At 53.0% G+C, this 20249-nt stretch overlaps 1 protein-coding gene across 7 annotated transcripts in view; it reads right to left on the bottom strand.

Moving 5' to 3' along the window:
- Nucleotides 1–427: 427 nt before the first annotated feature.
- The window catches only part of NFATC1 (nuclear factor of activated T cells 1), a 100839-nt gene continuing 81017 nt past the window's right edge, over nucleotides 428–20249 (bottom strand). For 4 of the 7 annotated variants that reach the window (XM_036822907.1, XM_036822914.1, XM_036822911.1 and 1 more), the window contains one exon: nucleotides 428–2246. In XM_036822907.1, the coding sequence (XP_036678802.1) occupies nucleotides 2197–2246 (50 nt within the window). In that variant the 3' untranslated portion in view covers nucleotides 428–2196. The remainder of the gene's footprint in view (nucleotides 2247–20249) is intronic. The other 3 variants (XR_005016161.1, XM_036822912.1, XM_036822910.1) reach the window with 3 other exon arrangements.

Here is a 20249-nt window from a genome sequence, read left to right as displayed (position 1 = left end):
GAATGCAAAATATTGTTTCCACAACTCTGGGCACTCATCCCTGGAGAAGCTCCAGGTGTCACCCTGGCTTTATCAACAACTAGATGCTATTCTCCCACCCAAGCCTGAGGCAGGGGGTGGGGGTAGGGGCAGGGAGGGTCCTGCAAGGAGCAGAAGGAGACGGCAAAGCCAGGCGGCCACTTGCGCGTCCTGTACGGCGATGGCGCGTCTCCTGTGAGCGTGGGAGGTCTCGCCAGCCTCCGCCATCTCTGGGCAGAGAGGTTGACGGCCTCCCCGACGTGTAAGGAGGAAAGAGACGCCCCTCACACTGCTCAGCGGGAAGCCCCTCTTACAGACACAGAAGTACACGGACCTACAGCGGAGAACGCGCTTAAGAACAGAGAAGGATTTTCCACGCGCAGAATGAATCACTCTCAAACTAAGATTGTCCAGCAAAAAAATACTGCTTTATTGGATCGATTTTCTAACTACAAAGAGAGCTAACACAGTCTCAAACACTTCCTTTCCATAGGACAGTCTCCCGAGAAATGTCTCATGCAACTCCTAGGAGGCTAAATGCAGGGCAGGGCTTCAGGCGGGAAGGCAGGGTCGTATGTACACGAAGCCATATATCTTCAGCTCTTCACAGTAATGTGCAAATGTTACAAATATGGCTTTCAGATTTTCGGTTCTGTGACTTAAAAAAAAAGTAAGACATGATCGTACAGAAGAACATTTTTAAAATAATTCTTTCTGTGGGAGAGCGCTTTCCCCACCAAAACGCCGAGTCTGGTGACAGGACCTGTCACCTCCCCCGAGGGCGCGATTCGGCTGAGTTCCAGGAGGGGGGCGTGAGTTCCTAAGGCACAGTTATCAGGTTAAACATGTTTTCGTTAAACCATGCTTTTTGGTTACATGAAACGACAGGTCACTGCTAGCAATAACGCGTAATAAGCTGTTAAGGGTACAAAATGCAGTAGTAAAGCTCACACTAACCTATCTGGTAACAGTAACTAGTCTGGAAACACACTACAGTCACCACATATTAAACGCTGTTTTTGGTTATCGTTTCCTTAGATGAAGCAGAGTTATAAGGCTTCTGTGAAATAATAATCTTACAGCTGAACAAATATATTACACTCCTTCTGTAACGTTATTTATAGTTTCTTTCCAATTTTGCCGTTTGGTAACAGACGGTATTGTGGACGCACCTCTCCCGGCTTCTAAAGTGCTTGGTTAACTGCAGGAGATGACAACACACAGACCTCCCGGGGGTTGGGTGGCGCCCCCTCGGAAATGGCTGGGAAGCTGGGTTTGGAGCCTCAGGTGAATTTTCCAGAATGGATACTGGTTATTGCTGACATGGACGCCCTTGCTGGGCGAAGAGTGAGTATCACCACCTCCGTTATGTTCATACATAAATATATGGCTATATATGTACACACATGCAAATGCAAGATCTATCCCAAGACAGATAGATTTCTTTTTTTGTCCAGTAACCTACCTTGTGCTATTCAACTTACCTGTGCTATGTTCGAAGCCAGATTAAAAACAAAATCCTAACATGCTATAATGAACAGCCCTAAGGCTTGAGTAACACAGGGGAGGGAAGGCAGTCATGAAAGAGCTGAGATGACACCTTGGAAGAGTTCTGAAATGCACCGAGTAAGGCAACAGAATTGTATATTACAGCCCAGGAAGAGGTGAAGAAAGTAGGAAACGTGTTAGGTTTTCCTCACCATGCCCGGCTCGCCGGTATTCTCTTAACTTATACATAGGATAAAGCCTCATGACGAAATGTCTTTACAGCTTTTGCTCCTACAAATACTCTCCTGGTAGCCAGTTCAATGCTCAATTCCATGATGCCCTGCTGCTGCGGTCTGCTTAAATAAGGCACTTCCAGTATGAAATGCAGGGGTGCCTGAAGGGTACGCGTGGGGTCAGGCTGCCACGTCGGGGTGCGGTCACGGGGGAGCATCACACGGTCTGTCTTCTGTGCTCCCCCTACCCACCCACCTTCGCTTCCTTCTTGAGATGACTTTCCTTCAGAAGATGGAGTGGTCCTTCCTTCCTTCCTTGAGCTACTTCTTTGTACGAATGATCTAAGCCTTCACTAAGGTGGAAGTTCCGAGTGGTACCAGGTGTGAGTTCAGTCTGTTGACTCAGTTGTCACCGTCGAATCAACACCACGCAGCTTCTCAGAGTCCAAATTGCCGACTACGAGTGGATGTTGGTACTGGAGAGGTCGTTTCGTATTATCTCGTTTACTGCAAGAGAACAAAAATAGAGAGCATTAGAGAGACAGGACTCTGCACACGAGCTTACATACATCACCAGAAATTCCATCAGTCAGTATGCTCAGCCTGTGAAAAGGTGTCCCCAGAGGATGAGGTGCCCTGAGCCGGCAGGACACAGCTGCCCGGGACCTGGTGCTGTGATTCCAGAGCCGCCGCTCAGGCCCAGAGACCAGTCAGGCCTCGGCCTCGGGTGCTGACGACTGACCCAGGCGCCGGTGCGCAGCCTGTGCTCCCACAGGTTTGCAAAACCAAAAGATAAACCCCGCAGTGGAAGCACCCCGGTGAAGTCCACGCCCCACGGGCCCCTCTCCGTGGCCTCGTGGTCAGGCAGGCCAGGGCAGCTCGGGGAGGAGGGCTGGCCGCCCGGGCCCGGGCCTCCCTTTGTTCGGGGCTCTTCCTTCACGTCTGTCCCGTTGTTCGTGTCCACGATCGGCCTGTGATTTTTGGCAGCCGGAGGGGAAGTGAGAGGAGCTGGCAAAGGCCACGGGAGTGGCCTGCACAACATCTGCCCCCCATCACGGCACCAGATGGGGAAATGCGGCCCAGAGGCTGTCACCACCGCTCGCAGGGCTCAGAGGTGGGGACGTGCTTGCGTCACGGAACTGCCTGGGCTCCCTCTGCTGCCAGATAAACCGTGTGTTTCTGCAGGGGCCCCCGCCCAGCCGAGGGCGGCTTCCTGGAGCAATCAGTGGAGTGCGTTTCCCGAGCCCACTCCCTTCCCTAAACTGCCTTTCAACACCCCCCCAACTATTTTTAAGAATAACAATAATAAGGCCCAGCGGGGGAACCAGGAATTGTGTCACGGGAACTGATAACAGAACGCGCTGGCCCTGGTTCACAGTCAGGAGCCCGCCCTGCGGACCCCAGACCCGGGCTCCTCCCGCGGGGCCGCCAGCACGCGGGCAGGGGGGCGCCGGGCAGCGGCCTGCAGGGGACACGCCTGCACCGACACGGCCGCCCGACGTGCACCACACGCCCTCTGCGGCCGGCCCCGGCCTCGCACGGTAAACACCGGAGAGACTGTGCTCACCCGCCCAGGAGGCTCCCCGGCCACCAAGGAGGCCAGGACGGGGCCCGGGGCGCGGGGCGGCGGGACTCGGGCCACCAGGACAGAGCTCCTCTCCGTTTCCTCCACGTCACGGGTCCAGCCTCTGTGTCCCTAAGAGGCACAGGCCCCGTCCACACCTCGCAGAACGCCGCCATGAAAGAGCATTCGGACAAAGAACACTCACACGTCCCGGTCCCTTGGGGGTTTGGCCTGGGTCGGGACAGCTCGCACCTGCACGCAGGGTGTCTCTGTCTCAGGCCAAGTGTGTGGAACGTACTAGAAAGATACAGGGCGTGTGTGCGGGGAATCCACACACGAGGTGTGATGGCACGGGCACCACAGAGCCCTTCGCCCTGTATTCATTCACTCAGCAACCGACGGTTTACAAGGTGCCTTCGCGGCCACCATCTCATTTGTCCTCAAGCAGCCTAGGCCGTGGGCCCAGTGGGGCTTCCTAACCTGTTCTGAGAAAAGCAAAAGGTTTGGGGCCACACATGGGCCAGAGTCCCTCCCACCGGGTGGCAGGTGCTGCTGGGAGGGGGAAGGGAGGCGGCGGGGCCACCTCCACCCAGGAAGAGAAATTAGCAGTCAAAACCTCAAAGCAGGGACTTCACGGTGGGAACAGCGGTAAACAAGGTCCCACATGAAGAGCAGGGGTGAAAGTTCAATCATACCACACAGAACTGGGGCTTGTCCTCCCACTCAGGTTTTAGGACAATGAAGTCCCAGAGCAGAAACCTGATTCTAGTGAGACCAGCAAGGGGTGGTAGAAAAATGTCTAATGTTGGGGATTGAGAGGGAAACCTGAGAAGTAATAATGAAGGGGATTGGGAAGGAGGCCTGAGGGGTAATAATGACAGGAATTGGGAGAGAGTCCTGAGGGGTAATAATGAAGGGGATTGGGAGGGAGGCCTGAGGGGTAATAATGACAGGAATTGGGAGGAAGGCCTGAGGGGTAATAATGAAGGGGATTGGGAAGGAGGCCTGAGGGGTAATAATGACAGGGATTGGGAGAGAGTCCTGAGGGGTAATAATGAAGGGGATTGGGAGGGAGGCCTGAGGGGTAATAATGACAGGGATTGGGAGGGAGGCCTGAGGGGTAATAATGAAGGGGATTGGGAGGAAGGCCTGAGGGGTAATAATGACAGGAATTGGGAGAGAGTCCTGAGGGGTAGTAATGACAGGAATTGGGAGAGAGTCCTGAGGGGTAATAATGAAGGGGATTGGGAGGGAGGCCTGAGGGGTAATAATGACAGGAATTGGGAGAGAGTCCTGAGGGGTAGTAATGACAGGAATTGGGAGAGAGTCCTGAGGGGTAATAATGAAGGGGATTGGGAGGGAGGCCTGAGGGGTAATTATGAAGGGGATTGGGAGAGAGTCCTGAGGGGTAATAATGACAGGAATTGGGAGGGAGGCCTGAGGGGTAATAATGAAGAGGGTGGGAGGGAGGCCTGAGGGGTAATAATGAAGGGGATTGGGAGCGTGTCCTGAGGGTAAATTATGATGGGGGTAGAGAGGGAATCCTGAAAGTAATAATGATGGGGATTGGGAGTGCTCAGGGGTAATAAGGCAGTAGCAGAGTAGCTGAGACTCTTTTAGTTACTCAGGGTTATGCAGACCACAGGAAAATTAACATCTGTTTGACAAGATAAAAGGGGAAGGAGCCTCAGAAGTGGGCTTCCCCCTACTACCCACTGGGGCACCTGAACCTCGGAGGGGGCGCCCGGGGTGGTAGGAGGCGGCGCAATCACTCGGTGTGTCCTGGACAGTCTGGGCCCAGACGAAGGCCGTGGCATGGCTACTCTCTGAGTGAGGCCTGGCCCTGTCGGGAGCCCTCAGGAGAGCGGCACGGGCCGCACCAGGGGAGCCGAAGCTCCTGCCCATCACGGGGGGGGCCAGTGGTGTCTGACGAGCCTCCCTGAGGACAGCCTGTCAGCTGGACCCACTGCGGTCCACACCTGGCAAGGTCAGGCTGGAGTCACAGCGTTTCGTCCCTTTTAGGAACAGACTCAAGAACCACCCCACACGCACAAACACCCTCCAGCATCTTCCCTGAGCGCCGCGGGGCCTGACCCGGGCCGCTGCCCAAAGTGAAGCTGGACGGCCAGGAACCCCACGGCAGACGATGCTTCACACAAGCGTCCACACGGCTGAGGGTGGACGCCCAGACCTCACTCTCTTCCACAGACACAATCTGGGCAGGAACCCTGTAGGGAAGCCATGACGGTCCCATTTCACAGATGGATAAAAAAAGACCACATCAGGGAAGGGCTGCTGAGGTGGAGGGGCCTTTGACGGCGGGCGAGGGAGCGCAGCACAGGGTCCTGGGGCCCCGCCGCCTCCCAGCCACATCCTATCTTCCCTCCGTGAGGTCATGGGTCCGAGCCCGTATCAGTCCCGGGCGCGGGGCTCTGTGTGGGTTATTTTGGGGGTGGCTTTCTCTCTTTGATATGGTTGTGCCGATGACACCTACGATTTCCCACAATGTCTTCTCTCTACTGATAATTTCCACCTTCTTATTCAGCTTTTCCACCGACACAGAGGTTTTTTCTCTTTACAGAAGTATTTTGAACTGCAGGTAACATGTGACCCTCACGATCGTCAGGAACCTGAAAGAGGAACCTTTGCTCTGCTTCACGTCAGATGTCCTTGCAACAGGATGCGGTGAGCTGTAATACCACAATTTAATAAGAAGGGTTTTTTCCCTTATATTTAATTTTTCTCTAAAATGCTCCTAAGGTGGAAACTCTTGTTTTTTTTCTAAAACTCATGTGGCAGTTTGAATTGTTGTTTTAATCTGGGGTATGTACACAGGGTGTATGTGTATATCTGATACACACACACAAATCCACCTCTATATATAAAGCTGGAATTGAGAGAAAAGGAAGTTAGCATTTTTTAAAATACCAAAACTAACATGTACAAAGTACAGACATAGCTTTTCACCTGTACTTGCATGACATTTGTAAATATCCTTCCTGACACTATAGAAGGATGTCTCTGCTATTCATAAATGAGCATGTAAATTAACTAATACGGTGAAATGTCCTTTTTAAAGTAAAATATTTGTCCTTTCATATCTGAGTTTCTTCTTTTGACCCCCACTTTGAGAACAGTTGACGTCAGAGCTTCGTGTTTTAGTGAAACATCCATGGTTCATCTCTTAGGTTTCACGCATGGGTTTTGTGTGACTATCTTGAGAACCGTGCAAACCTAAAAGGAGCTGTGAGTCCAAACAGTTTTTATGTATTTCTCCCTCTCAACGCCTAACCTTTAAGCAAAGTGCTCCCATGTTTCTGAATGCTTGGTTTCTGAATGCAACTAAGGATCTCAAGACAAATGTTAAGGAACGAACAAACCACGTATTTACCCAACACCTACGCAGCCTTCAGGGTTACTTTCTAAGTCCTCTGCATGTACATCTGCGACAACCCCTCGAGAAAGTCAAGGCAGGCAGTGTGACCATGGAGGCTTGGCCAGTAGGAACGGGGCCACTGCCCCTGAGCGACGGGGGAGCAGCTGAGACCAGGACTTGGGGCCGGCCTCCTCCCCACCTGCACACGCCGCGGGTCTGGGAGCTTCCGGGCTGCTCCCTCCCGGCTCCACGGGCAGATCCACAGGGCCGGCGTGAACTGCTCTTTCTCAGCGCTTACTGCGAAAGTCGGAAAGGCGGACGGGCACAGGGCCTCGATGATCCCAACAGCCCAGCCCTCGCGACCCGTGCCTGCCCGTCCCCTCCTCCCGGCTCTGCCCCCCACCCCCGGGTCCCTTCTGTCCCTGGTCCTCACGTCCTCCGCTGCGAGGCCACTCAGGACACAGACGCGCGGGGCGGCGAGGGCACAGTCGCTGCTTTCCTTTTCTGTGCACGTTTCTCTTTCAACGAAACAAAATACCAACACGCCCACCAACCACCACACACACGGTGTTCTGTTCGAGCTAAAAAGACCTTTTCTTTCAGTCATTTTTCCCGTATAGCTTTTACGTGCTTCAGAAACTTTTTTTTGGAAAAGGAGGACACGTTGCAGGTGACCGAGGACGATTTCCCCCGCCCTGGAGGAGCCACACGCCAGCAGCACGGCCCCGGCTCTAAAGCCGACGGCAGGTGAGCCGGTCGGTACCAGCCTGCTGGCGCAGGTACCGGCGCCAGGAGGGGGCACGCTGGCCGCTGTCTCAGGAACGTCACCCCAACCCCGCGGCAGCGCCTGCTTGTCACATGAGCAGCCTGGGGAGGCTCTGGCGGACCTGGCGAGCTTCTCACTCTTCTATTCTCACTCTTCTACCCGACTTGACTTGTTTCTAAGGTCCGACATCCGAGCAGCAGCTGCCCGCCCGCCGTCAAAGCGCTGCCCGGGCTTGCGGGGACCTCTCACCCTCCCAGCCCCGAGGCGGCTCCTCACAGCCAGGGTCACGGCCTTATCAGTCCCAAGACTTTATCACCAACCGTCCCCGCTTCCCCTGCTCTGAGTGAAGAAGCGATACATATGCTTCTGTGTTTGACTCTAAATAATCGGGACTTTGAACACAGTGATAATAATATCACTTTGCTCTGCGAGAGGAAAGAATGACTACAATGGAAAACCCAGGGTCCTGACACCCAGCAGGTCCCTGACACCCCAGGAAATATAGGACAGCACGTGGTCAGAGTCAAAATATAAAGCAATCCCTACGGAGTGACAGAAGCCACAGAAGGGCTTCAAGGTGCAGCTGTTTTTAAAGACGGCCTGGCCCGGTTTCCCTGGGCAGCGCCTGGGCCCAGGCTCCTCCGATGCCGGTGGGCAACCTCGAAGCCAAGCATCCTTTACTTTTTCACCTTCTCTCAGACCTAAGTTCTTGCCATGTCCACGCTGTATCATTCAAACCATCACTCAGAGACGTGTGAGCAGCCTGTGACCTTCCTTTAGAAAACCTGATACAAGGCCTTCGCCCTGAACACGCTGTGGGGAAAGTGCTGGACAAAGGCCACCGGGGCCCTGTCCTCATCTGCCTCCGAAGCCCCCGTGAGACTGTCCTGCCCCTGGGGGGCCTGGAGGTGTTCTCTGTGGAAACAGGAGGCTTGACTGAGGCCCCTTTCTGCCCCAGGAATCAGGGAACTCCTCAGTCATGTCAGCGGGAGAAACAGAATCCTCCTGGGTTAGAGCTCTGTGTGCTGCGGAAGGCATGGCCCCAGCATCTGCCCAGCTCTGGGCGGCAGCTACTACGCTGATTCTTATTTTGGATGGGACCAGAGAGGGCAGGAGACGCACCAGTGCTCACACAGCGGGGACGGTAGGGGCCTCCCTGGGGGGCAGCCCGGGTCTGTCTCCGTGTGGCAGGATGGCTGCTGAGAAGGCCCCAGCAGCGGGCTCGCCGTCCTGCCTCGGTAAAGGGAAGAGAAGCGCTCTAGCACCTTCTGGTGAACTTTGTTTACCGACTGTCGGAAAAAGAGAAAACGACGGGGTGTGTGAGTGGTGGCCGCCCTGGTCTGAAGTTAATGCAAAGTCTGGGTTCAACCACAAGACACAAAGCGGGATGAGGGACAGGGCCACCTCAACTCTTTTAGTTTCCTTATTTCTGACAACGTGTGTGTGGATCCCTTTATTATCAGAACCAGTATCTGCGTAGGTTTTTCAGGTTAATGAGAACATCAGCCGTGTCCCTTCGTTGGTCACAGAGAACCGGCAGTGTCGCTAGTCTCTCATCGGACGCAGCTGTGAGTGACGACCGGGAAAAACAACGGGAAAGCCGCCTGTGCCTGGCCCCAGGCTGGGAGTGGGCGGTGGGCTCTGTCCCCTTCCCTTGTCGGGACCCCAGCGGAGACGTGGCCCTGCCTGCCCGGCTTGGGGAAGGAGGGGCCAGGAGAAGCAGGTGCTAGAATGTTCCAGCGGGCCTTCACACAGACATCATCCTAGTTTCTCAGGCCTGGGCTTGGGATTAGAGAATAAGAAATCTAGTTCAGCAGTGTTAACCTAGCCACACTGTTTAATCCTCGCTTTAAAAAAAAAAGCTGAATTAACTCCGGTAAGGACCATACTTTACAAATAATACCTTTGTGTGAATTCAAAAAAAACCATATTTGTTGATACAGCTTATCACATTAGCCAAATTCCATGATTACATACTTAACTACATACAACACAGTTTAAAGCATCTTTCTCTTTTTCAATAGTTATGTTAGTTCCAATAAGGAAATGAATTGTACTATGAATTTTTAAAAACTAACAGTATTTATCTACTGCTACTTAGTAAACTAGCCAGCCCAGCAGGAATACTGTCATTTTTTCCATCTCTGGCTTTACAACGTTCTGCGATGCTGCATTTTTATGGAGAGAACTATTTCTTTAAAGCATCAATGTCCTTTAAACAAGAGCAATATAGGGAACAAAGAAGGTCTTGGCGATTCCACTGCGGGCCCCGTAGAGCTCTGTCCCCATCTCCGTTCCAACACACCACCACATGCTGCATGAGGTACCACGATTCTTTCCATCAAAGCTCACCATCAAATTAAATGCTGCACATAAATAAATGCATGGCAGAAAAGCAACTGTTACTTGCCCACTCCATTTTCCTCCGAGGGACAGAAAAATGCGTATTCTTCCAGAGGACAAGTCATCAAAAACATTTTTATTTTTAAGGGAAAGCCAAAACAGCTTTTTGAAGAGCAAAACAAAACAGGAAGGACATTCTTTCCCCTTCCTATAACTAAAAGATAATTTAAAAAAGTATTTGCTAACTTTCCCAGAAAATATACCTTTGGCTAAAGTTAGTAGTGTAACCGAAGAGGATGATAATTTAGGTAGACAGAAGTAAAGCTGTCTCAGGCCAAATCTCTTCTTAAAGAACTAACTTCTAGGAAGTCTCCAGATCCCATTTGCTGTGCTAAGCCTGCAAATCTAACGATTCTTGGATAAGGAAGCCCGTTGATGGTGGCTGAGAATCCTAATGGATGTAATGATTGTCACTGCTGTGACTTTGTCACCGCTGGGACACATGTGCCCCCAGGTGATGGACACACACCGTCCCCGTTTGCACTGGACACGTGCATTTACACTCAGTTCTCACTTAGGGCAGCAAAGTGGACGTGAGCTAAGCCGAGATTCAACAGGATTAAAGCCGCAATTCAGAGATCAGGGCACAGCCAGGGAAGCATGTGCTCCGGTGCCACTGGGGGGGGGGGGGCGTCAGCTCAGGTGCAGGAAACATGAGGCGGTGGTTCCCGTGTGGGTGTTTAGTTTCTTGAGACGGGGCGGCCTCCTGGCAAGTCCGCCTCCCCACAGGTGGGCCCGGGTCAGTTGTCTCCCAGGTCCGGTGGCCTCTGTGTCCACGGCGTGGCCACATCTGCTCCACCAGCAGCCCCTGCCCACCCCCCTCGGGAGGCGCCGCCTCCATGAGACTCTGGGCTGAAAACGGTGATTTTGCCACGAGCGCATCACAACTGCTGTAATTCTGAAAATGCAGAGTTGCAACATCACTAAAATCCTTTTCTGCTTTTTTTTTTTTTTTCCAGAGATGCTCTGTGAAGCAGTGGAAAATAAAACAGTTTCTCAAGTTTCATTAAAAAGTAAGTTCTCGTGTTACCTCGGGTGTCCTGGACCTATTTCAGCCTTCACTTATTTTTATCTTTTTAATCATAATAAGCCACCGCCACGGGGCCTGCTATTTTTGGAAGGAGAGAATGGGACAGCGGAGGGACGATGACAACAAGTCACGGTTTTAATAAAATATGACCCTCCCAGCTGCATGCGGGCTTGGCTCGGATGGACACCATTGTTATGTGGAGCTGCCAGCCATTAAAACAGAATAATTGTCCTACCTCTGTGGTTGCTCCCTTATGTAGCCTGAATACGCCAAATAATGCGGACGCCCTGCGTGGAAACTCCAGGGCCGGTGGGGAGGGGGCGGCCACCTGACGGGGAGGGTCCCCTGGCTCGTCCCCGGGCCTCCCACTGGTGTGTGCCAGTGAATGCTTTCCATGTGACCGCGGCCATTATTTTCTCTGTGCCAAACTCACTCTGCTTTACTCGCTGGGGTCATTAAATCACCAACAAGCATTTTTCCAGGGCCTGCTATATGCCGCTAGAAAACACACTGCCCCAGTGATGAAATTCCTATTCCAACAACTAACAGAGTTGGATAATTAAAAAATTTAAAAGCCCTCTTTAATTAAAAAATAAAATAGAATAAACGGACGCGAACAAGGAGCCACTGTGGGTTGGCAGGTTTGCCCCCTGTCACCCGGCTATGGGAACACAGGTCCTGCTCTGGCGGCGGGCACATGACGTTAGGGCACCCTAAGGCCCAAGACACACACCGTGTGGCTGGTCTTACTTTGTGGGGCGTCAGAAGGGACAGTGAGGTCAAACACGCCCACTCCGAGTCTGGGGCACTTGGGCCCACCTGGGACCCGACCCCCAACCTGGCGCCAGTTTTGGTCAGAAGATGCTGCTCGTGAAGGAAGCACAGGAAGACCCTGGGTTTGCAGGAAGAGAAACCACACCTCAAAGATAAATGTGACCTTGAACTAAACCCTCACCTCACCCGAGCATCTTCAGTAGTTCTGTTAGGTGTGATCGTGTAAAAAAATGGCCGTTTAAAAGGACGCCTGTAGGACTTCCCTGGTGGCGCAGTGGTTAGGAATCCGCCTGCCAATGCAGCGGACATGGGTTCGAGCCCTGGTCTGGGAAGATCCCACATGCCGCGGAGCAACTAAGCCCGTGCAACACAACTACTGAGCCTGTACGCCACAACTACTGAGCCCGCGTGCCACAACTACTGAAGCCCTCACGCCTAGAGCCCGTGCTCTGCAACAAGAGAAGACACCACAATGAGAAGCCCGTGCACCGCAACGAAGAGTAGCCCCCGCTCGCCACAACTAGAGAAAGCCCGTGTGCAGCAACGAAGACCCAATGCAGCCAAAACAAATGAAAAAAAAAAAAGGATGCCTGTGTCTGAGGGACACAGGGTGAAAGATGTGAGTCCGGGACTGATTTTTAAACATCTGGGCACGAGGTGGCAGATGCAGTGACAGTGCCATACTACCCCCCCCCCCCACCCGCGGCCTTGAATTGGGGTGAGGGGCTGGGGGACCCTTTATGCTATCTATTCTGCCCCAGTGGACATTTGGAATTTTCATAATTCAGCAACAGCACCAGGATCAGAGAGAAGCTGGGCATGGGCTGGCCCAGCACCCACGGTCCCGCGGCGACGGGGGACCCGAGGGCCCAGCGCTCAGCCCGGCCATCCCCCCCCACCGGCCCCCCCGCCAGGCCCCGCTGCCCAGGCCGGGTCCTCGTGCCGCCCGGGTCCTCGTGCCGCCTGAGCTGGGAGGATGCCAATGCTTAGGCCCACCCAGACCCACTGAACATTCTAACTAGATCCTCAGCGACTGGATTCGAGCCCACAAGAGTCTGGGGGGCCCTGGGCTAGCTGGGGGATGGACAGGGGGCAGAAAGGAACCCTTCGGCACCACAGAAGAAATTTCCCTTAAAGAGAATTCTCCAGAGCTGCTGCCCTAAAGGCCACGCCTACACCCCTGCGGACAGGGAAGCACACTTTTCTCACCTTCAGAATATTCTAAACTATCGTTCCAATCGTTGAGAAGAGATGCTGCACCACAGGCCCTGCGCAGCCCAGGGAGGGCGCAGCCGCGCTCGGCCACTGCGAGCAGCCCGGCTCCTCCGGGGCGTTGAGAAAGGAATTAAAGTAACACGCAGAGATTTTCACTTTTATCGGTATAGTTTGCAAGCGACACTGCTTTTAAAGTAGTATTTTAAATTATTATTGGTGCAACTCCCCGTTTCCTAGACTGCATTCCTGCGAGACCACCTCCACGTAGGGTGCACAGGCCGCGGGGGGAGGGGAGAGGGCCACCATCCGACGACCGCGCCGCACTGTTTCCTGCGGGGTCGCGCGAGCGCACCGCCCTCCGCCGTCCTCCCCGCGTGCGCGGGGTCTCAGGCCCTCCAGGGCCGCGCGTCCGGCACGGCTCCGGCTCTGCGAGCGCTGGGACCGCAAGGCCTCGGCTGTGGGGAGCAGACGCCGCCCTGGCCCCGTCCCCCGTCCCTGCCCAGGGCAGCGCTCGCCCTCCGGGGCTGCAGAGGACAGTCCGGGCGTGGGTGCCGTCCGGGCCCGGCATCGTCGGGGCGGCACCGGAAGGACAACTAAGAACTTCAGGGCCCGGTGGCTCGGGGCGAGGCCGGCAGCGGGGGCGCGGCGTGGACACCGCGGCTGTTCACAGGGCGGCGCCTCCAGTTCAACTTCAGCAAAAGGTCCAAGCTGTGGCCTCGGGAGCCCCGCGCCGTCGGGGGGTGCGGGTGCACGCTCCCGGCTCCCACGCCGTCCCCGCGGACTCAGGCACGGCCGCCACGCGGCAGCAGGGCCCCGGTCTTCTCCTGGGCTCCACCGTCCGGCCTGAATCTTGCCGAGCCCCGCGCGGGTCCTGAACACAGTGGCCGCCCCGTCCGCCGGCTCGCACGGGTTGCCTGCGCACCAAGCACCGCTGCCGGCCAAGCGCCCAGCGCCCCACCCGCGGCCGGCGCGAGTGGGCCCAGGATGGACGTCACGGAGGGCGCGCAGGGCCCGTGCCTGCAGCCCACCTGCCCCCCGGGCAGCGCCCTCCTCGGCCGCGCCCCTGCCCCAGGCCCCAGCCCGTGCCGACCGCTCCCCCATACCAGACGCCAGCCCACTCCCGCCGCCGCCTCCGTGCGGCCAGTCTGCCCCTCCCCATGGCCCCGGGCTGCCTTGAGGGTTACACTGTACCTCTGAGTGCTGACAAAAGCAACCGACAGCAGAACCCGTTTGCTCATTCCTTAAAGATCTGAACAGAAAAACCCCAGACGGCGTGAAGAAAAAGTGTGCAATACCAAGCTGGCAAGGGACTCAAAACTCCTAATTTGGAAAACAGGTTGATAGAGAGGGAGGCAAGGAATCAGAAAATTTGGGCAAATGAGACAGGTCCCATCATCTTCAGGACATACTGACTTTGGAGTAGGAGAAAGGGAAAAACCAAGACTGCATTTTTGTATTGATTATCCAATTATTAATCTTTATAGAAGCTATTCCAACACTGCACATAATGAGTAATTCATCAAAGTATATTAGGTGCCATGGAAGTTGCCTTCAGTATAAAGGGCCATTAAGTTTCTTGTAATTGCACATTACTGGAGCTTTCGTTAGCTCTAAATCAAATCAACAGGACCGGCATGCACGCACTCTAATCGACTTTATGTAATGACGCCGTGCCCCTGGTGGTTACCAAAATGAGCAGCCCTGCAGAGTTACCCTGCCCCAAGTCCACTTCTCAGCCTGAGGAATGGCACAGCCGTTTCTAACAATACTTGCAAGAACAAGCAGGAGAGTCACCTGTGTCTCCCTCCTGAACCTGGAAAGGACGCACAGGCCTGTGGACCGGGGACCACCGGGGGGGTGCAGGGCACCAGGGGCACATCCCCATGGGAAGGGTCTTACAGGCTGGTTTCTGGAGGCAGTTCTATCAATCGACCGCTCCCGAACTCGACAGATGTGGAACCCAGGGCTGGAAATGTGTCCTTCAGAGGCCTCACGCCTGATGACACTGCATTTCCCACGTGAAACAGAGATGCCAGTTGAGGTAGAGAAGACAGCCTCTGAGGCTTAGCTCCCATCTCTACTCCTCTGAAAAGTCCTTCCTGAAATGATCTCTAAGTCCCTCAAACCTAAAAGCAAGAGCGCTGGAATCACTGGCCTCCGTAATTTACTTGGCAGCTGATCGGGTACTGTCTGGGGCCCTGCTTTGTCATCTTGAATTGTTGTTTATATTTTAAATACTGTTTAGCTGTTTAAGCTGCTCTCCCCGACCCCACTCTAACTTCCCAGGGGTCAGGAGTCCGATCCAATCACGTGTCTTGACAGCCCTGCGATGCCAGAGCAGAGCAAGCAATATGCAGATACTGGTTGGGTTCTGTCGTCTTTGAAGGTTGAATTAATCCCTTCCAGGAGCCTCACCAAGGCTGCGTCTGGGCAAGGTCTGCCCCGCAGGCCTCAGAGCACTTGTTGCCCAGCTGGGAAGTTACAACCACAGTACCCTGCACATCATCTGCCTTTCCCTGGGGCGGAGCTGTATGTTTGGAAATTTAGCGTTAATTCCTTCTCTGTTTATCTAAATTTGATTTCTGAAGAAGCCTTGAAATATGTCCTTAAAAAAAAAAAAGAAAGAAAGAAAACAGTACGTAGAGAACAAACTATGTAGAACATTAGTTCACAGTAAATGTTAACTCAGACTGAAGATCAGTGAGGCCTTATGGTGGCACCTTGAGGGGTCATCTCTACGCCTGAGCTGCGCTGGACTTTCACGTGGGATTCAGAGTGAGCTTAAGGATAAATCAGGGGCCCATTTCCGTCACAGGGCATGAAGAGATCCGAGATGAAGTGACAGGAGTCTCAGGGCAGGAGCTGGGGCTCTGAGCTCCGCGCCTTCCCTGCTGGCCACTGTCCCCTGCTCCATGAGCTGTCGGACAAGCTTCCTATGCAAGGGCACAGGCAAGACGTTTTATCAAAACACGCTGCGTATTTAGCAAGCCCTGGTCCAGCGGAGATCACTGATGCAAGCAAAGTGATGAAAACTGCTTAAAAAATCCCACAAGTGTCTGTAAAAATCCCCATGGTGAGCAGGACATGTTTCTAAATCCAGGGGGTCCTCTAACCAGCCAGTGACAGTGAAGGGCTCCGTGAAGGAATGCCATCCTGCATTTTTAAGTCTCCTCCTCATCTTCCTACCACTTAGTAAGTGCTGGACGGCGCCTGTGGAGCGAGGCTCGCGCCCCATGGCCCAGCTCCTGCCCGCTGTGTCGCCGTGTCCCGGCGGGGCAGGTAGGAGCCAGGGGGTCTGGGTGACCCCAATGCCGGCTCTGAAGACTTAGCGACGGCGGCGATCGGACAGCTCCAGCCGACTGTGGTGGCCGGTGGATGTCGGCCTGTTTATGAGTCAGAGGTCGTGAGCCGACCTGGCCTTGAAAGCAGAGAGAAACAGGACGCCGTGCAGAAGAGGGCACGGCAGGTGAGGGCAGGGGTGCGATGCTGGGGCGAGGTTGCCCGCGAGCCCAGGTCAAAGCCCCTCCGCAGGGAGCCCACCCAGCTCGCCACATTCATCCACCGCGGAGTTTCCATCCGCATGTCTCCCTGCAGCTCTGTGATCCCGCAGCATCACGGCAGGAAACTGCTCGCAGGATGGAAAGCTGGCGTGTGATCCAGTGGAAACCACCGTTTCCAGCGAGGGGAGGACGCGGTCACAAGAACATCGCAGGTTACAGCTGGGGGCGGCGGCTGCTCTGCGTTTCGCGGCCTGGACGGTGCACGAGCTCTGAAGCACGACGACCTGTGCTCCCAGCGCTGCTTCTGTCCAGCACAAGGCCGAGTTAACAGACAGACTCTGACAACAGGATTTGAGCTCTTTTCTCAAACTAAAACGCATTAAAACCGCCTGCACAGCACCCCGCCTCCAACGCGGACCAGCCGCCCGGCCGCGGCTTTTCCAGGGCGGTTGCAAGCGCCCCTGCTGACGCCAGAGCAGACACCCAGGTGACGCCCTGCGTGGCCACCTCGCTCCAGCCACGTCCACCGCCTCTTCTCCTCCGACCGTCTGCCAGGAGGAAATCACTCCACTGCACTGGGAGCCTGCGAATCCCAGAAAACAACCTTAAATCCACAAAAATAACTGAACTTCGCTTCTCCTGAGCCGCCCGGTTCCATTCTGATTTTTATTACAATGTCAACAAGAGTTTAATTTGTTTTAAAGTTTAGGTTCTTAAATCTGAGTGATAGAGGGTAGTTTACAGCTTGCTGGCAACAGCTACTGTGGAAAAAGAAGGAAAGTGCATATAAAGGCGATTCTCAGTTTGACGCCGTGAAAGCAAGGAGCCGTGCCAACAGCAGCAGACGGCAGGCCTTCCCCTCCGGACAGCGGCCCCGACACATGGCCACGGTCCGTGTCCCTCCCTGACCAATCTCGCCCAGGGACAGTAATTAAGAGGAAATGCCCTAAAGTCTCATTTCTCTCCCTAAACACTTGAGGATGCCAGCTGTCTTACCTGGGCTCCTCCCTAAAAACCGATTCCAGAGAAAACCCTTGAGGGGGAAGGAGGGTGATCCCCCCGCCCCTCACCGGGTGACTTTCTCATTCCCTAGACTTTGGTCCCCGAGCTGAGGAGACGCCGCGCGTGTCTGCACAGGACGCTCCGACCTCAAATGCAGTCAGAGGCGAGACGTCAGCTCCTGAGGCCTCTGCTGGGGCCCAGCTCCCATCTCTGCTGAAAGTGTCTGCAGAGACTCGAGACTAGCCGGCCAGCCAACCCGCCTTATGGAGAAAGGACGGGGCAGGCCTTAAAACGGGGCTGTCCCCGGAGCCCCTACCCTCGGCAGGGCAGCAGAGGGAGCCGTCGGGCCAGCGGTTCACAGCCGAGGCCCCCGCGTCTGCTGCCGACGCGCCCCGGCGGCATCTCCCCCTCTTCCCTCCCGCCAGGGCTCTGACGAGCCTGGGGGAATCACAGACGTTTCTAGCTGTCGCCCGGGGCTCTTCCAGGCACCCTTCCTGTGTATCTGAAATAACAGCAGCTGTGGGGCCTGATACGGCCGAGCTAGGGCAGCCTTCACCTTGTGGGGAGGGAGGACAGGCGGGGCCGATAAAGCCCCCCAGGCCCCGGCTGAGGACCGCCTCCAGCACTGTCTACCCCTGCTTCGGAACAAAAGAAAACTGGCCACCGGGTTCTGGGAGCGATAAGCATCCGCGTCCTTGGGGAGGGGGGGTGGGCCTGGCCCGCCAGCTTGGCTTATTGTCCCAGGACCAAGCCGTGATTAGTCGGGTCCCCCGGGCCTGATAAGGGCGGATGTTTTAAAAGGGGGAATAGACTTTCTTTGTTCTTTACTGTGTGGAAGAGTCCACATTATAATCTGGAAGGAAGGAAGAACGCTGTGTCAGAATTCAAACTGAAAAAGGTAAAGGGACTCAAGATTTTGTGTGCCCAGCCTACGTGAAGAACCCACGTCACCCGTGGTTGGCAAACGTCTGGGGTTGGTCCTGCATGCGGCCCACGTTTTGATAAAGAGAATCCTTAATTTAACTAAACAGTTAAGTAACGGAGAAGCACACGCATTTTTATTCCCTGAGAGAAGCTCTGCCATCAGCATTATGTTCGTGTCATATAAAAACAGAATTAGAATTTTCTCCCAACACTGCTGAAAGAGGGCTGCGCGTGTTCCACATACAGAGGGAAACATGCACGACACACACAAGCCTTCGCTTCAAAAGCACTTTTCTCCTTCTGTGTTTTAACAAAACTGTACTTAATGAACCTGCATAAGAGATCAGACCTAGAAACATCCCCAAGCCAGGCTGCTTGCTGCTTCTGGAGAGTTGCCTTTCTGGACATCTTCACACAAATGGAACCATAATACATGGTTTTTTGTGTGTGGCTTTTTGACTCAGTGTAATGTCTTCAAGGTTCATCCATGTCCTAGCATGACTCAGTACTTCATTCCTCCTTCTGGCTGAATAATACTCCATTGTATGGATGTATCACACTTTTTCTATTCCCTAGTTGCTGGACGTTTAGGTTGTTTCAAATGTTTGGATATTATACATAATGCTGCTAAGAACGTCTGTGCGCAAGTCTTTGTGTGCACATACATATGTGTTCATTTCTCTAGGGTAGATGCCTAAGCACAGACTTGTTGGGTCTTAGGGCAAACGTATGTTCAACTTTTAAGACACTGCCAAAGTGGCTGCACTGTTTTGTATCCCCACCAGTAATGTGTGAGGGTTCCAATTTCTCCACATCCTCTCCAAAATTCGCTATTGTCTCTGTTATTTTTTACAGCCACTCTAATAGGTATGAAATGGTATCTCATTGGCATTCCCTATGACTAATGATGTTGAGTATATTTTCATGTATTTATTAGCCATTCATATACCTTCTTTGGAGAAATGTCTATTTAAATCTTTTACCCAGTTTTTGACTAGGCTTTTTGTCTTATTACTGAGATATGTGTTCTTTGCATTTTCTAAATGTAAGCCCTTTATCATACGTTCATCTCGTATGTTGCTTGTCTTTTTTTGGGCATGCTGCATGGCTTTTGGGATTTTAGTTCCCTGACCAGGGGTAGAACCCAGGCCCTGGAAGTGAAAGCGCTGAATCCTAACTACTGGACTGCCAGGGAATTCCCTCGTCTTTCTTTTTCTTAATGGTATCCCTTGAAGCACAAAAATTTTGAATTTTGATGAGGTCTAATTTATCAATTTTTAAATGTTATGGACTGTGTTCTTGGTGTCATATCTAAAAAAATCTTCGCCTAATCCAAGGTCGCAAAGATTTTCTCATATGTTATCTCCTAAAAGTTTTATTGTTTTAGCTCTTACATTTAAGTCCATGATCAATTTTGAGTTAACTTTTTTGTGTAAGGTGAGAGGTAAGGGTCTAAGTTTACTTCTTCCAGTGTATCATTTAAATGCTTTTTTTGGTCTTGTTTTGTTTACTACATATATTCTTAACATTTTCTTAGTGGTTCCTCTAGAGATTACAATATACTTAATATCTATTTCAGATTAATACTTATTTCTAATAATATATAGAAACTCTGTCCCAATGTAGCTTCCTTCCCTACTCCTTCCTTTCTACTATTATTGTCATACAAATGACATTTTTATATAAGCCCATCAGCACAGTTTTGTAATTACTGTCTTATGTATTTTCTTTTAAATAAGTTAGGAGAAGAAAAGTTTTCTTAGAATGCTTATGTTGGTTTTTTTAATGATGTAATTATTTTTACCAGTGCTTTTTACTTCTTCATGTGGATGTGAGTTACTGTCAACCTGAAGGACTCCCTTTGGTACTTTCTGTAGGCCAGGTCTGACGGCAATACATTCTCTTATGGCATCTTTGCTTATTTCTCCTCTATTTTTAAGGCTAGTTTTGCTAGAT

The sequence above is a fragment of the Balaenoptera musculus genome, chromosome 14 (genome assembly GCF_009873245.2).
Source record: "Balaenoptera musculus isolate JJ_BM4_2016_0621 chromosome 14, mBalMus1.pri.v3, whole genome shotgun sequence".
In the NCBI taxonomy this organism is placed as follows: Eukaryota; Metazoa; Chordata; class Mammalia; order Artiodactyla; family Balaenopteridae; genus Balaenoptera; species Balaenoptera musculus.
Note: the sequence above shows the minus strand (reverse complement) of the source record. Positions and strands in the feature narration are given on the sequence as shown.